We start from the raw sequence: 18732 nt of genomic DNA, 5'->3' as shown, positions 1-18732 counted from the left end.
GTGCTTCCTCTAGTGTTTTGTGAGGAAGGGAAATCAAGATACAATACCTTGCCAATGGAGCTCAATATAGTCGTTAAGAAAACCTTGTCATAGCAATGCAATGAAAGTTCAGGTAATGCTACCCAAGTAGGTACTATAGAAGTTTCTTCCTCTAGTTTGAAGTCTGGGGTCCAAGCTTGGATTCTCATTTGTTGGCCTTCTGTGCTCATTCTTTTTTCATCCAAACCATAACATAATCAAACTCATTGTCGAGATCAATATACACATGTTGAGAATTAAAATGAGCTATCTTCATCCCTCATATAGTTGGGTTTGAAGGATGAAACTTCTCCTAATCAAATGAACTTTGGCATTGTGTTAGTAAATTTACCAACGAAAGTGTATTTGCAGCTCTCAACCAATTTGATGATATAATCATCCTCTTCTAGAAATATTGTAGGCAACCCTCGTCTAACGGTGAATATTGAACTATCTAATACAATGGGGTTCTCATTCTTGGCCTGATTATACCTTAATCGAGCAACAAAGGATTGTACTATAATAAAGGGTGTTGGCTCAGGGACAGTGTCCTGCTTAGAATTTTTGGAAGCATGTGTGCTGTTGATTGTTTTGCTGTTTCACATTAGCCTGAGCGGGAGTATTGTTGTCTTGATCAGTTGTAGACACGTAATTTTTGACCAAATTTAAATTTTAACACAAATTTTTAGAGCATAAATAATTTTATCAATCTAAATTAAATATATTTTGACTTTTTTATTATTTTCATTAAGTTTATTTAAAAGATATAAGAATAAACAACATAAATATAATTTTTATTAGATAAGTTTATGTTGATTGTTAAAAAAAAGGATATATATATATATAATAATAATAATAATACTAAAAGAATAAAACAATTTGGAAAAAATTACAAACCAACTACGTTAGGATAAAAATGGTCCTGCTATTTTTCCTAAATCTTTAATAAAAGGTCTTGCATGATTAACTATTCCTCTCTCTCTCTCTCTCTCTCTCTCTCTCTCTATATATATATATATATATATATATATATATATATATATATATATATATAAAACAAACCACTCACGACCCCATGACCCCATTCCCCACTCCCCACTCACACCACACGTACACACATTTACTAGTACTACTATATACAAAAACACATTAAAAAGGGAAAAGGGAAGAAAAACACACACAAAAAAAAGAGAAAAAACACACGAACGAAAAAAAAAGAATCAGAAAGGAGAAAACAGAAAGAAGAGAAGAGGAAAACAAAATTTGTAAGCAAAAGAAAAAAAAAGAGGAAATCAGACAGAAAGAAAAAAAGGGAAAAAGGGAAAGGAAAAAGAAAAATAAGAAACAACAAAGAAAACTTTTTTTTTCCGAAGAACCCACGCACAAAGAAAAACACAACTAAAAATAGTGGAGCTCGAGGTTTTAAGTTCGTGGTTCCTAAATTCTTTCTTTTCGTGAAATAATTTCTACAAGAGGTAATACTAATTTTACTTTGTATTAGTTTTATGTCATGATAATGCGAGAATGAATTGCAATATATTGAAGTTGTCAAATTTCACACGTGGTTAAACCGTTATGTTTTTATATGAAGTTTGTTCAAATATTTCATATCAACTTTATGTTTAGATCTTTTATATAATTATATTTTGTGTGAAAATGCTATAACAAACCGTAGTTTATTTCATATTAAATAACTCATAGTTTATTTCATGCTTAGTAAAATTATTGTCTAAGTCTATTCTTATTTTTCATGTTTAGTTTTTAATGATAATGTGTGTAGTTATTATGATTCTAATGATAATATGCATAGTTATCCAAATTTTTATATTCATGTCTTACTAATTTGAATGAATTTTTTGTTTGGTTGTGTTTAAAAATGTATTAAATTATATTTTATATGATATTATGTGTGTTGTCTTACATTGTTATTTTTAGATTCTATTAAAAATAATAATAATAATAATAAACTTGTTAGGATAAGGAGAGGATAATAAATTGAAAGAAAAAAAGATTTAAAAAAATAATAACAATAAAAATGGAATAAGAAAAGAGGTAGAATACGTGAATAACAGAAGAAGAAAAGAAATAGTGATGAAATAACATCTGAATCAGAAAAATAATAATACAAAAAAAAGTATAATTAAAAGAATGGAGAAAATGTACAGGAAAAAATAAATGTAACAAAAATACTGCAAAAAATGAAAAGAAACAAAAAGTATAGTGTTAAAAAAAATATTTTAGTATGATCAATTCAAAAAAAAACACAACTATTTTTTTAAAAAAAGGTAAGAAAAGAAAAAGAATAAAAATCAATGTAAAAACCAAAAATATAAAATAAGGAAAATTAAAAAAACGTGAAAAATTAGTACAAAAAGAAATAAGAAGAGAGAAACCAAAATACAATAAAAAAACAAATAAAAAAATAAAATAAAAAAGAGAAATTAAGAAGTAAGCAAATGTTGAAAGCATGAAAAATAAATAAATAAATAATAAAATTGTGTAAAAACTTCACATGCTTATAAAAATTGGATGGTTTTAAATATATCGGGTAAATCAAAGATTGGGGGTAAATACATTTGTTTTAACAATATAATATTCAAAAAATTAGTCAAGTCATAAAAGTCCATAAAGCGACCGTGTTAGAACCATGGGACTCGAGGGATGCCTAATACCTTCCCCTCGGTCAACAGCATTCCTTACCCGAACTGGTTCGCAGACCAAACAAAGAGTCATTTTCTTTTGATTAGGGATTAAACAAAAAAGGTGACTTGGAACACCGTAACTCAATTCCAAGTGGCGACTCTGAAAAAATTAAAATAATTCCCTAATTAATAACGTCACTTAAATTGGAAACACCCTTACGCCTCTGCGTGAAAAAAGGGTGTGACATCTCTGGCGACTACGCTGGGAAATAGAATTCGAGCTTGTAAACATGGACTTCTACATGACTTTATTATTTATTTACGTACTTATCGATGTGTGAATATTGTGTTTAATGGCATAATATGTTATTTGCTTGCTTATTTACCCTTTTGATAATAAGTGAATTATCATATAACTATCTTTTCTCGCGCATCCATCTAAGTCTTCTGAGATACTTTATTTGGAGATGCGATTACGCTCCCAAGCCTTGAGATACCAGAGATGCGGCAACGCTCCTGGGAAGGATTCTATAGTAACACATGTCTTAGGATGGGAAGGACTAACAGTGAGGCCAGAAAGCCCTGCTACTGGTAAGCTGTCCCTTCTCGACTCGAGTAGTCCGCTCGTTTTATGGTCAATTTAAATACCTTCCCTATTAGATTGTTTACCTAGTAAAACAAACCTCAACGATGACTATCCCTAATAGGATTCGATTTATCTGCATTGCATAATGTTGAATTAATGGAGAACTCGACACAAGGGTCGAGCATGTCCAGGAGAAGTATCCCTACTTGAGAGTATCATGTATATTATTTGTGTTACTTGTTGCATTATTGGGAAGACTATACAAATGTTGATCGGCTTTAGATGAATGAATTATAATGAAAAATTAATTATAACGAAAAATATCAAATTAAAGTTTTGACGTAATCCTTTTTTAAACACAATTTTTTCTATCAAAATTCATATTTCTTTTAGAAATAGAAAAATCTATCATTACCATCAAAGTTCTTTTAATATAAAAAAAAATTAAAAATTTAATCAACAAAAATAAAATACAATCGAAAATACTAATATTTTTAATTTTGGAAAAATTTTAAGGGCTATTAATATATATATATATATATATATATATATATATTCTCCTTCTTCATTTAATAACCATTTTTAAAAAAAAAAATTAAAAAATAATAATAAAAAAAATTTACTTTTATTATAAAATAAAATTTACTTTTGTGTGTGTATGATTATTTTATTATAAAAAAAATAATAATGAAAAAATTTACTTTTTTTGTGTGTATGATTTTCCCGTTATTCTTGTTTAAAAAATAGATATTTTATTAAGCCTAGTTTGTCACTATCATAATATAGGGAAATATGAATCCATATGGAAAGGAAGATAAGAGACAAAGAGAGGACCAATCACCTCGATTCATGATATTGGATAAGGCCCCGATACTCTTGAAGACATGGTATGAAAATATGACAAACCATGGACGAGGAATGGTGTTCAAACGCTTGGGATTTCTACGATACCTTTTGTATGTTGAGCCACGACGGGATTTGATAGAAGCACTAGTGCATTTTTGAGACCCGTTAAGGAATGTATTCCGTTTTTCTGGTTGTGAACTCACCCCCACCCTTGAGGAGATAGGGGCATTCATTGTAAAGGGTAAACATCTTCACAAAGGAGAGCCTATGATACCAAAACACATTAATGGGAGGAGGTTTCTAGAATTACTGCATATAAATGAGAATGATATAGGTGGTTGTCTCGATAATGGATGGGTTCTATTAGAATTTTTGTACAAAAGATATGGCAAAAGTGATGGATTCAAAGTGTATGGAAAGAAACTCCGTAATAATGGGTGTCGTCTGACCTGGGAAGCACACAATTATGATGCCTTCGTGGTGGCTTTTTTGGGGATCGTGGTATTTCAAAAAAAGAAAGGAAAGATTAGCATGAACTTGGATGTAGTCATTACAACTTTTGAGAAAAAGCCTAAAATCACCATCGTACCAATAATTCTGGCAGACATCTATCGTGCTTTTACTATTTGCAAGGATGGAAAAGATTACTTTGAGGGATGCAATATGTTATTACAACTATGGATGATTGAACACATTCGTCATCACCCTTATGCAGTGGACTTTAAAGTAGAATGGGATGATTATATTGGAGGTCACAAAGAAAGAATCAAAGATCATAGTTTTCCGAAAGGTATTGAAACTTGGAAGCAACACCTAAATAATCTGACTGCTGACAAGATTGTGTGGAATTATCATTGGTTTCCATCGGCCGAGGTGATATACATGTCTACTTTTCGATCGTTCATTGTCCTAATGGGTCTTCGAGGTGTCCAACCTTACATGCCACTTAGAGTCATGTGACAACTTGGGCGACGCCAGTTTCTACCACCTAATGAAGATATGCGTGAATTCATGTATGAGTTTCATCCCAAGATACCTTTAAGGCAATCAGAGATATTTAAGATTTGGGGGGGATGCATACTCTCAAGTCCCCACGATATGGTGAAGGATCACACAAGAGGCGAGGTAGACCAAGCATACTTAGACTGGGTTCATGATCAGCCCCTTTCTAAGGTTATGCCAGAAGGGTCAATAAAAGGACCTATAGATCGAGAAGCAGAAATTGAAATTAAGATTAAGCAAGCTCGCCTCAAAGTCGAAAGAAGCTATAAATCTACCTTGGATATCCTAAGTAATGACCTGAAAAACGCTAAAGAATAGTTGGCCCAACGTGATGCGATATTTGAAGTTAGAGTTAGAAAACACCGCTCTACTATTCTAACATTACAAGAAGACTTGGGCATTGCCACAGGCGCTATGGAGCAACAGGAAGAGGAGTATAAGAAAGAAAAGGCCCAACTTACTTATCTGCGCACAGTCTAGGCTCCATACTCAAGTTAAAGCCTCTATGGAACGGCGAAAGAGAGATAGCAAGGCGTTTCAGTGCTTATATGACAGACTGTGAGATTGAGAGGGGTCAAAGGATAGCCGAGCGAGATGCACTCCACCTTCAAATTGAAGAGTTCCAAGAACAAAGGGAAAATTTGACGCATGAAGTCAATACTGCTCACCACTGGTTACAGAATTGTTATGACAATATGGATGAAGCCAGAGACCGAATACTACAACTCAGGGATGAACTCAACAATGTTTATGCTAGATATTTACACGAGAACGATGAGAGGTTGGGCTGACAGGCCCGTGCTTTGTCTCCATATCTACCGAAAGCATTGGCGAAGACTTATAAGGGTCTTGGAGATGATTGAGATTCGAGGATTCAGTTTCTTTTCGAGTCTATTTTCTTAGTAGTGATTATTTCATTTTATTTTATTATTATTTTAAGTTTTTTCTTTCTTTTCGTTTTAGTTATTTTACTTCAGTTAGAGTCTATCTAAGTCCTAGGTACTTCTGTTTTTTTTTCTTGTATTATTCAAATCATTGTTTTAAAAATATTTAAAAATGAATGAAAAAGATTCGCTTTTTCGGTCACCTTATGTGCATATGTCATGCAAAAAAAAATAACAATAAAAAAATAATTAAAAAAATTATTATTAATATCTTTCTCGAACTACGCAAGAACTGATTCATGGGCCAAACATGATATGTAGGCAACCCAGGGGGTTCGATCCAAATTATTATTATTTTTCTTTTTCTTTTTTTTCTTTTCTTTTTTCTTTCTTCTTTCTCTTAAAAAATGATGATCATAATGATAATAAATAAATAAATAAATAAATAATAATAAAATATTAAAAAACTAATGAAGAGAAGAATGCCTAGGTAAGCCTGGATGAAACATAAGGTCCTCCATATTAGAAGTATGTATGTGGATGCAATGTGCATAATTTCTTAACACTAATCGGTTTGTTACTCCATTCAGAGAGAGAGAGAGAGAGAGAGAGAGAGAGAGAGAGAAAGAAATAAAGAGAGACATACTAGCTTAAAGGTAGTTGGTTTGTGGTTAAATTGGCATCACATCCTTACAACACAAGATCGAAAGGAAAACAGAAAATGGCCCCCAAAGAAGGAAATGAATCGGACAATGATGAGGAGATCCAAAACCAGATGACTTTACAGGAAACAGGGACAACAGAAGAGATAAAGGTGTTGAGACAACAAATGGCAGAGATGTACGAGGCTTGGATGAGTGGACAACCTCCACCGTCTTCAATTCGAGACTATTTTAATAAAAATATGTCTCACCCTATCCAGGTGTCGACAAGCGATCCGATATATCCCCCTGGATTCGTCCCCTATGCTAACACATCCAATGTCGCTGGAACTTATATGGTGCGCCCTTCGAATACGCCTCTGATAAGTAATCCACTCTTTGTGTCAACTGCCCCGACTAACAGCATCCCGCAACCAACGATGGTGCCCAAATCCAACAGCGATCCTCCGCCCAAAGTTCGGCGTGATCAGAGTTACACTCTTGAAGAGGCCATTAAAATTCCAAGCTCTCATCCCCACATTCATCAATATAGTTCCCCTGTCGAAATTGAGAAGATGGTCAAGAATGAAGAACATGAAGAAATGACTAAGAAAATGAAGAGTTTGGAACAGAGTATAAGAGATATGCAAAGACTAGGAGGCCACAAAGGCATCTCGTTCAGTGACTTGTGTATGTTTCCTCATGTCCACTTGCCTGCTGGTTTTAAAACTCCAAATTTTGAAAAATACGATGGTCACGGAGACCCCATAGCTCATCTAAAGAGATATTGCAACCAATTGAGGGGTGCAGAGGGAAAAGAAGAGTTACTTATGGCCTATTTTGGGGAAAGCTTAGTAGGGATTGCATCTGAATGGTTCATAGATCAGGATATCACGAACTGGCACACATGGGATGATTTGGCTTAATGTTTTGTACAACAATTCCAATATAATATTGACATTGTTCCAGATCGCTCCTCATTAGCCAACATGAGAAAAAAGACCACGGAAAATTTTCGTGAATATGCTATCAGATGGAGGGAACAAGCTGCTAGGGTTAAACCACCTATGAATGAGTCAGAGATGATTGGCGTTTTCTCCAGGCGCAAGAACCTGATTACTTTCACTATCTGCTTTCTGCCGTAAGGAAGACATTCGCTGAAGTTATTAAGGTATGGGAAATGGTGGGAAATGGCATCAAGTCTGGAAAGATTGTAAGTCAAGCTGCCTTAAAAGCCACAACACAAGTGCTTCAAAATGGTTCTGAAAATATTGGAGGGAAGAAGAGAAGGGAGGATGTGGCCACTATTGTATCAGCGCCTAGGACTCATGTTCTAGGTAATTCCCCACAACATTATTTTCCTTCCCAAGCTCCACAATATTTTGTCCCATACACTCCATATCATGTTTTTAATGCACAACCAATTGCACCCCCTTCTTATCCACAATGGCGTGCACCAACTCCACAAAATCATCCACCACCCCCACAAGTTCATCAAAATACTGCTAGAATTCCTTTCCGTCCTAGACCACAATACAAAAAGGGAAATGGCGTTAAAGATGAGTTCACTCTTATTGGGGAGACGTATGCTAGCTTGTTCCAAAAATTAAGGACGTTGAATGTTTTGAGTCCTATTGAGAGAAAGATGTAGAATCCTCCCCCGAGAAATTTGGATTATTCTCAACATTGCGCATATTATTCTAATGCCCCAGGGCACAACATAGAGAGATATTGGTATTTGAAAAGGGTCATTCAGGATTTGATCGATTCTAATCGAATTATAGTTGAAAGTCTGAGTGGACCCAACATCAATCAAAATCCATTGCCGAGGCATACTAAAATAAACATGCTGGAAATGATGAAGGGTCATGAAGAGTTTGCATCTCCGTATAAGCCAATCCTTAGGGTGGGAACTGGCATTGAGAAGTCAGCAAATGTTGTTGATTTAACAAAAATGATGCCTTTAGGGGCGGAAAATGTGTTAGAAAAGTTGAGTCCATCAAACACACCCATCTTAACTGTGAAAGGAGCCCTTGAAGATGTTTGGGCAATCCCGAGTAAGGCAAAATCGTTTGTTCCAAAAGGTCCAAAAAAGCCTATCTTGATCGTGCGAAGAGCCCATATTCCTCCTGTGATTATCAGGTCAGTATCCCAACTCCCAATGACTAACCCCAAAGCTGTTCCCTGGAATTATGATCCTACTGTCGTGACATACAAGGGAAAACAAATTGATGAAGAAATAGATGAAGTGGGAGGAATAACCCGTTCAGGAAGATGTTATGTCCCGATGGAATTAAGGAAAACTAAAAATGACCAAATACAAATAAAGAGTCCGGTCACTGAAGGAGAGGCAGAGGAATTCCTAAGGAAGATGAAACTATCAGACTACTCCGTGGTGGAACAATTAAGAAAAACTCCAGCCCAAATCTTGTTGTTGTCTTTGCTAATACATTCTGATGAACATCGTAAGGCTGTAATGAAAATTCTGAATGAAGCACATGTTCCTAGTAAAGTTATAGTGAGTCAGTTAGAGAAGATTGCTGGGAAAATATTTGAGGTAAACCGCATCACCTTTTCAGATGATGAACTACGCAAAGAAGGTACAGGACATAACCAAAGCCTACATATCACTGTAAAGTGTGAGCTTTCATATGTCACTCGAGTTCTAATTGATGGAGGATCTAGAGCAAATATTTGCCCTTTATCAACTCTACAGAAATTGAATGTTAGTGCTGAAAGGGTCCGACCCAACAATGTATGTGTTAGAGCTTTTGATGGGTCAAAAACTGATGTCATTGGTAAGATAGAGCTCATACTAACCATAGTGTTTGTGGATTTCGCTGTGAATTTTCAAGTGTTGGATATCAACGCGTCCTACAATCTATTGTTGGGGAGGCCATGGGTGCATAGGGCTGGAGCAGTCCCCTGAACGTTGCATCAAATGATTAAGTTTGAATACGACCGACAAGAGGTGATTGTTCATGGTGAGGGGGATTCGTCAATCTACAAAGACTCTTCCTCCCCTTTTATCAAGGCGGATAATGAGAATTACGCACTGGTTTATCAAGCTTTTGAGGTAGTGGTTATTGAGCATGTCCCTGAAGGGAGTGTCATTTCAAAACCAAATATGACCATCACGTTTGTAATGGTGGTGAATGAATTGCTGAAACATGGGTTTGAGCCGGGTAAAGGCTTAGGAATCTGCTTGCAAGGGAGAGCTTATCCAGTGAGTCTACGAAAGAGCATCGGTACTTTTGGATTAGGCTACCAGCCTAGAGTCGAGGACCAAGTGAAGGCAAAGAAGCATAAGAGAGATGTATGGTCACTTACCAAGCATATACAACCAATCTACAAATCTTTCATCAAAGCCCGGACAATAAAATCTTATCAATCATCTTTTCTAGAGCCAGCGATAAAAGTTAGCGAAGAAATGATCAACTATTTTCAAGATTTATTTGTCGAGGTTGATATGGTGGAACTCGGAGAAGGCACTAGCGACAGAGATGTGCAATTCATTAGTCCTGATGTCAATCTAAATAATTGGGAGGCCACCCCTCTCCCCGTTAAAGACGAGTCTTGGTAGTCTGTCTTGTTTTTTCTTTTGTCGTCCGATTCATTCAAGGATTGTAATTCAGATTTTTTCTTGTCGTTTTATTTCAAACATTCTATTTCCCTTTTCAATAGGATATAATTGCATCTTTATTTCAGCCTAATATGTTTGTTCATTTTCTTCTATACAGTTCTTTCTATGCCGATTCTAGTGATATGACATGCATGCAGAATTTTTCGCCAGATCTTAATATCCAATCTAATCTTCGACCTAATATTGAAATAATAAGTCAAGAAATTGAATATGATGAAGACAGAGTATTTGAAGAAGTAAGGAGGGATTTCAATCATTTTGAAAATAAGTCAAATCCAAACATGAGTGAAACTGAGACGATAAATTTGGGGGATCAGGAAATTATTAAGGAGACTAAGATAAGTGTACATGTTCGACAACAAAAAGGACGATATAATCCAGGCCCTGTTTGATTATGAAGATGTTTTTGCGTCATCTTATGATGACATGCCTGGATTAAGCACTGACATGGTTGTTCAGAAGTTGTCAATTGATCCTAATTTTCCTCCGATAAAGCAGAAGTTGAGAAAACTCAAAACTGACATGAGTGTATTAATTAAAGAGGAGATCACAAAACAACTTGAGGCCAAAGTCATTCAAGTCTCTCAATATCCTTCTTGGTTAGCCAATATCGTACTCATCCCTGAGAAAGACGGAAAAGTTCGAATGTGTGTTGATTATCGTGATTTCAATAAGGCAAGTCCGAAAGATGATTTTCCTTTGCCTAACATCTATATTTTATTGGATAATTGTGCTAAACATGAGGTTGCATCTTTTGTGGATTGTTATGCGGGCTACCATCAGATTATTATGGATGATGAAGATGCAGAAAAAACATCTTTTATCACTCCATGGGGTACATATTGTTATCATGTTATGCCTTTTAAATTAAAAAATGCAGGGGCAACTTATATGAGAGCAATGACAACCATGTTTCATGATATGATGCATAGAGAAATCGAAGTTTATGTGGATGATGTTATCATTAAATCTAAAAAATAGTCAAATCATGTGAAAGACTTAAGGAGATTCTTCGAAAGGCTCCGCCGATATAATCTCAAGCTTAATCCTGCAAAATGTGTATTTGGAGTACCATCAGGGAAGCTTTTGGGGTTTATAGTCAGTCGAAGAGGTATCGAGTTGGATCCTTCAAAAATAAAAGCAATTTAAGAATTGCCACCTCCAAAGAACAAAACTGAGGTTATGAGCCTTCTAGGAAGGTTAAACTACATCAGCAGATTCATTGCTCAACTCACAACAACTTGTGAGCCTATAAGTTGTTGAAAAAGAATGTCGCAGTCGAGTGGACCGAAGAATGTCGAGAAGCTTTTGAAAGAATTAAGAACTACCTATTGAATCCCCCTGTGTTGGTTCCTCCCGAGCCGGGGAGACCTTTGATATTGTATATATCAGTACAAGATAATTCTTTTGGTTGTGTACTGGATCAGCATGATGACACTGGGAAGAAAGAGCGGGCCATTTATTACCTCAGCAAGAAGTTTACCGTTTACGAAGCGAAGTACACCCTTCTTGAAAGAATGTGTTGTGCCCTAACTTGGGTAGCACAGAAGTTGAAACATTATCTTTCATCTTACACTACTTACCTCATCTCTCGTATGGATCCGTTGAAATATATTTTTCAAAAGCCTATGCCCATAGGCAGGCTTGCGAAATGGCAAATATTGCTCATAGAGTTCGACATTATCTATATAACGCGGACCGCAATGAAAGCTCAAGAATTGGCAGATCATTAGGCAGAGAACCCTATTGATGAATAATATGAACCACTTAAAACCTATTTTACAGATGAATAGATATCTTGTATCGATGAAGTTATTCACGATAACGATCAAGGTTGGAGGTTATTTTTTGATGGTGCCTCTAACAGAAAAGGAGTTGGAATAGGAGATGTTCTTATGTCTGAATCAGGGGAATATTACCCTATATCAGCCCAACTTAGATTCTATTGTACTAATAATATGTTTGAGTATGAAGCGTGCATTTTGGGTCTGGGGTTAGGTGTTGACATGGGCATTCAAGAATTGTTAGTGTTAGGAGACTCATGCTTACTAGTTCATCAAATTCAAGGAGAATGGGAAACTCGATACCCAAAGCTCATACCATATCAACATTGTTTATAAGGTCTTTGTCAACGATTCGTGTCGATAAAGTTTAGACACATTCCCAGAATGCACAATGAAATTGCAGATGCATTGGCCACTTTATCTTCGATGCTCCAACACCCTGATGACGCCCATATCGACTCTTTATACATACAAATTCGTGATCCACATGCTTATTGCAACATGATTGAGGAGGAATTTGATGGTAAGCCTTGGTTTCATGATATTAAAACATATCTTCAGTCTGGAAAATGTCCGTTAGATGTGACTAGTAATCAAAAAAGGACTATTCGACGACTAGCCAGGGGTTTTTTCTTAAGTGGAGGCATACTGTACAAGAAAACACCCGATTTAGGTCTTCTAAGGTGTGTAAATGCTCAAGAGGCTTCCACAATCATGATTGAAGTACACTCAGGAGTTTGTGGACCTCATATGAATGGATATGTTCTAGCCAAGAAGATACTTCGAGCAGGATATTATTGGCTCACCATGGAGCGGGATTCCATACGATTTGCTCGTAAATGTCATGAATGTCAAATACATGGTGATTTGATACATTTTCCCTCTTCTGAGTTGCATGCAATGTCTGCTCCATGGCCTTTCGTGGCATGGGGAATAGAAATGATATGACAGATAGAACCAAAAGCATCGAATGGTCACAGGTTCATCTTGGTGGCCATTGATTATTTTACAAAGTGGGTGGAAGCAGTAACTTTCAAGTCAGTGACCAAAAAGATCGTGGTGGATTTCATCCATTTCAACATCATCTGTCGGTTTTGTATTCCAAAGGTGATTATAAATGACAACGCCGCAAATCTCAACAGCCACTTAATGCAAGAGGTATGCTACCAATTTAAGATTGAGAATCAAAATTCGCTCCGTATCAGGCAAACGGGGCTGTAGAAGCTGCTAACAAAAATATAAAAAAGATACTTCGTAAGATGGTGCAAAGTTCTCGACAATGGCATGAAAAGTTGCCTTTTTGCTTTGTTGGGTTATCGCACTACAGTCCGTACGTCAGTGGGCGCTACCCCATATTCACTGGTATACGGGACTGAGGCAATTATACCTGCAGAGATTGAAATCCCATCTTTACGAATTGTTGTGGAGGATGAAATTGATGATGATGAGTGGATCAAAAATCGGTTAGAGCAATTAAGTTTGTTTGATGAGAAGCGTCTGACATCAGTATGTCATGGACAATTATATCAGAAAAGAATGGCACGGGCATATAACAAAAAGATGCGTCCTAGACATTTTAAAGAGGGTCAATTAGTGTTGAGACGCATTTTGCCACATCATGCCGAAACCAAAGGCAAATTTTCTCCAAATTGGAGAGGACCATTCGTTGTTAAAAGGGTATTACCCAATGGTGCTCTTTACTTAGAAGATATAGAAGGCAAAGTGACAGAACGGTCGTCAATGCTGATGTTGTGAAAAGATATTACATATGATTGAGTTTCGACATTAGAAACCCTTATGTTTGGGCTCGACATTTCAAGGGTTGATTCAATGGGATCTCTTGGTTATGTTGTTTCCTTGACCTTTCAAAAAAAAACAAATTGTCTGAACTACGTTTGACCTGATTCTTGTTTCGGCAATAAACGTAGGCAGCCCTAATATTGGGTTCGGTTCAACCAAATACAAATCCAAAAATTCATATTGTAGTATACTGGGGCAAAAGTCGTTTGTTTATTCATTCGGTCTCCCATCTCAAAGCTCAAAATCAACCCCATCATCTAGAATAAAAAAAAAAGTCTTTGCATCAACCCTTGATATGTCGAGAGTAAGTTGGTTAAGGGTAGGTAAAAATCCTGAATGGGCACCATAAGACAAATGTGAATAAAAAAGAAATAAAAATGAGAGTCTTATTGGTGAAAACCCTAAGTGGGCACCGTAAGGCGAAAAGGAGTTGAATATAAGAGAGTCTTATTGGTGAAAATTTTGACATGCACCATAAGGCGGACGTGGTGAGCTGGAGCAATTAACATGATAGAGTTTTAGCGGCAAAGACCTTCGTGAATATCACAAAGTGTATAAGGGTTCAAAATAATTTATGGCTTCATTAAGTATCGAAATTCCACATCAAGATTGAATAATCAATAATGGTTGATATATAGATTGGATAGCCAGGTATGGAAATCAATTCAAATTGCATAGCATGATCAGTAGACTCGGCTCCCACACTCAGATAAGTTTTTTTTCTTCTTCTTACTAAAAAAAAGAGTCTTCATCGAATCTTTTCTTTTATTCTCATATAGTTTGTAATTTTCTTATACTTTTTTTTGTCATTTTTTTGTATGTATTTGAGTCTAGTCTTTGTTAAAAAACTAGGAAGGAATTTCAAGACTCGCTACGAAGTCTCTAAACAGTACTAGGCAAAGCATCAGGCTACTGAGTTAATCTGTCTTCAAGTGTTGAACTCGAAAATTCTCTGATCCTATGAAGGCTAAACAATGAGTGTTGTGAGATAAAGACATCGGATTTAGGTCCCAAAAATAAGCAAATTTGGATGAAAGTACAATCAACCAATAAGAAGTATTGACCGTTGGAAACAACCAAAGCGTCATAAGTGTTTGAGTCGCCCTTGTCGAAAGATGGAACCACAAACCAACCACCACCTTTTCAAACTCACAAATTTTCTTTGTTGAAGCAGGGACACAAGTTGTTTCAAGATTGAGGATTCCAGGAACCTAGATGTTCAACTTAGTCTGCAACGAGCGAAATGGAAACCCTAAAATAAAGATTTGTGGAATATTATATGAAAGTTGGCTAACATATATCAAAATAGCAATTACTTGAATGTTGGAATATTTATTTTATTTATTATTATTATTATTATTCTCCTTGAAGGAACTTCCAAATAATGAAGATAGCATTCACAATGTTTCGTTGGTATTATTAGTTTGTTGAAAATATTATTAGCAGGACCCTCCTGGATAATGGGACTAACAGGACCCTCCTGGATAATAGGATTAGCAGAACCCTCCTGGATAATGGGACTAGCAGGACCCTCCTGGATAATGGGATAGCAGGACCCTCCTGGATAATGGGACTAGCAGGACCCTCCTGGATAATGGGATTAGCAGGACCCTCCTGGATAATGGGACTAGCAGGACCCTCCTGAATAATGGGATTAGATTACTTTCTCATAGGATTAACACTTCCTAGTCTAGATTTTTAGTTTTATTTTCTCCTGAAATAAACACTTCCTAGCCGAAGTTTATGTTTTATATTTATATTTGCTAATAATTCACAAAAATTTTCCCAGTGAAAACTGAGGCAAATTTTTTTTATTTTTTTGTTGTTTGTGGTGGTTCTCAGGTTTTCTCAAGCGAGACCTGGATTTGAAATTCAAGAACAAAGTTTCAAATTTTTTAGAATAATCAATTTCATGATGGTTAGAATTAGCTTCTTCAATGCATGTAGCAGCCTGACTTCCACACATCTTTTACTAGTCAACTTTTGATCAAGAAAGCATGCATTCATTCAAGAGCATTTTTGAAGTTGTCATTTTGAAGAATGTCAAAAGTTCCGTCTAAGTGGCAAGTTCAGCCTCCATTCCAATTCTAAGTTAAGATATTCACTCAAAAATCAAGGTGATATCTTAAAGTCAAAATTCAAGTGAAGATTCAAGAAAAGCTGCGTGGATAGAAGTTTGTACATTTGTTTTCTTTTGACTAATAGTTTTCAATTTTTATGTAAGGATAAGAGCCGCGATCTGGAGCCTCGATGGAACCTCACTTAACTTCCAACTCATCACTTTATCTCCTCGAACTACAAGTGGCATGATTCCCTTATCACCCGAGATATGTAGGATGTCCAAACAAGGACTCGGTCGCACAAATTTTGGTCTTTCAAATAAGAGTTCGGTCAAAACTTCTCACTTTGTCTACTTCTTGGTCTGAAAACACTTTATATTTCTAGTCAAAGAGGGGCAAACTGTAGACACGTAATTTTTGACCGAATTTAAATTTTAACACCAATATTTTAGAGCATAAATAATTTTATCAATCTAAATTAAATATATTTTGACTTTTTTATTATTTTCATTAAGTTTATTTAAAAGATATAAGAATAAACAACATAAATATAATTTTTATTAGATAAGTTTATTTTGATTGTTAAAAAAAAGGATATATACATAAATATATCTATTACATAGATTATTTAAATAAACTAATATTTCTTAATTATGTTTTTTTTGTTTTAATTACCCATTTAGCTTTTATTTATTTATTTACTTAAAGCAATTAATAATTATATAATTATCATTTATATATATATATATATATATATATATATATATATATATATATATATATATATATAAACCACTCTCACACACCCCACGACCCCATGACCCCATTCCCCACTCCCCACTCACACCACACGTACACACTTTTACTAGTACTACTATATACAAAAACACATTAAAAAGGAAAAGGGAAGAAAAACAGAAAAAAAGAGAAAAAACACACGAACGAAAAAAAAAAGAATCAGGGAGAAAACAGAAAGAAGAGAAGAGGAAAAAAAAATTGCAAGCAAAAGAAAAAAGAAGAAGAGGAAATCAGACAGAAAGAAAAAAAAAAGGGAAAAAGGGAAAGGAAAAAGAAAAATAAGAAACAACAAAGAAAACTTTTTTTTTTCGAAGAACCCACCCACAAAGAAAAACACAACTAAAAATAGTTGAGTTCGAGGTTTCAAGTTCGTGGTTCCTAAATTCTTTCTTTTCGTGAAATAATTTCTACAAGAGGTAATACTAATTTTACTTTGTATTAGTTTTATGTCATGATAATGCGAGAATGAATTGCAATATATTGAAGTTGTCAAATTTCACATGTGGTTAAACCGTTATGTTTTTATATGAAGTTTGTTCAAATATTTCATATCAACTTTATGCTTAGATTCTTTATATAGTTATATTTTGTGTGAAATTGCTATAACAAACCGTAGTTTATTTCATATTAAATAACTCATAGTTTATTTCATGCTTAAGTAAAATTATTGTCTAAGCCTATTCTTATTTTTCATGTTTAGTTTTTAATGATAATATGTGTAGTTATTATGATTCTAATTATAATATGCATAGTTATCCAAATTTTTATATTCATGTCTTACCAATTTGAATGAATTTTTTGTTTGTTTGTATTTAATAAATGTATTAAATTATATTTTATATTATATTATGTGTGTTGTCTTACATTACTATTTTTAGATTCTATTAAAAATAATAATAATAAACTAGTTAGGATAAGGAGAGGATAATAAATTGAAAAAAAAAAGATTTAAAAAAATAATAACAATAAAAATGGAATAAGGAAAAGAGGTAGAATACGTTAATAACAGAAGAAGAAAAGAAATAGTGATGAAAGAACATCTGAATCAGAAAAAGAATAATAGAAAAAAAAAGTTATAATTAAAAGAATGGAGAAAATGTACAGGAAAAAATAAATGTAACAAAAATACTGCAAAAAATGAAAAGAAACAAAAAGTATAGTGTTAAAAAAAATATTTTAGTATGATCAATTCAAAAAAAAACACAACTATTTTTTTAAAAAAAAGGTAAGAAAAGAAAAAGAAGAAAAAACAATGTAAAAACCAAAAATATAAAATAAGGAAAGTTAAACAAAAAAAAACGTGGAAAATTAGTACAAAAAGAAATAAGAAGAGAGAAACAAAAATACAATTAAAAAACAAATAAAAAAATAAAATAAAAGAGAGAAATTAAGAAGTAAGCAAATGTTGAAAGCATGAAAAATAAATAAATAATTAATAAAAATGTGTAAAAACTTCACATGCTTATAAAATTGGATGGTTTTAAATATATCGGATAAATCAAAGATTGGGGGTAAATACATTTGTTTTAACAATATAATATTCAAAAAATTAGTTAAGTCATAAAAGTCCATAAAGCGACCGTGTTAGAACCTTGGGACTCGAGGGACGCCTAATACCTTCCCCTCGGTCAACAGAATTCCTTACCCGAACTGGTTCGCAGACCAAACAAAGAGTCATTTCCTTTTAATTAGGGATCAAACAAAAAAGGTGACTTGAAACACCGTAACTCAATTCCAAGTGGCGACTCTGAAAAAATTAAAATAATCCCCTAATTAATAATGTCACTTAAATTGAAAAAATCCTTACGCCTCTGCGCGAAAAAGGGGTGTGACATCAATGTTATTTTTATTTTAGGGTCATACCTGGCATAGTTATTGGAGATTCTAGTAAAGTTGTGATGATAATCCATTTTGGCTCTTTCATTGCTTTGTTGAGGTACATCAAGTATTCTACCTTGGTTAGTGTCATTGTTCAGTTTATTTTGATAAACCTTTCCTTTATGTTCCTGATTATTACATGTTTCAGTA

At 34.5% G+C, this 18732-nt stretch overlaps 1 protein-coding gene across 1 annotated transcript; it reads left to right on the top strand.

The window, feature by feature from the left end:
- Positions 1-6699: 6699 nt before the first annotated feature.
- LOC138348640 (uncharacterized) lies at positions 6700-7545 on the top strand. Its single transcript, XM_069298199.1, has one exon. The coding sequence runs from the start codon at positions 6700-6702 to the stop codon at positions 7543-7545; it is 846 nt and encodes a 281-aa protein (XP_069154300.1).
- The last annotated feature ends 11187 nt before the right edge of the window (positions 7546-18732 follow it).

This window comes from Solanum lycopersicum, chromosome 5, assembly GCF_036512215.1.
Source record: "Solanum lycopersicum chromosome 5, SLM_r2.1".
Lineage (NCBI taxonomy): Eukaryota > Viridiplantae > Streptophyta > Magnoliopsida > Solanales > Solanaceae > Solanum > Solanum lycopersicum.
This window is presented reverse-complemented; position numbering and strand designations above follow the sequence as displayed.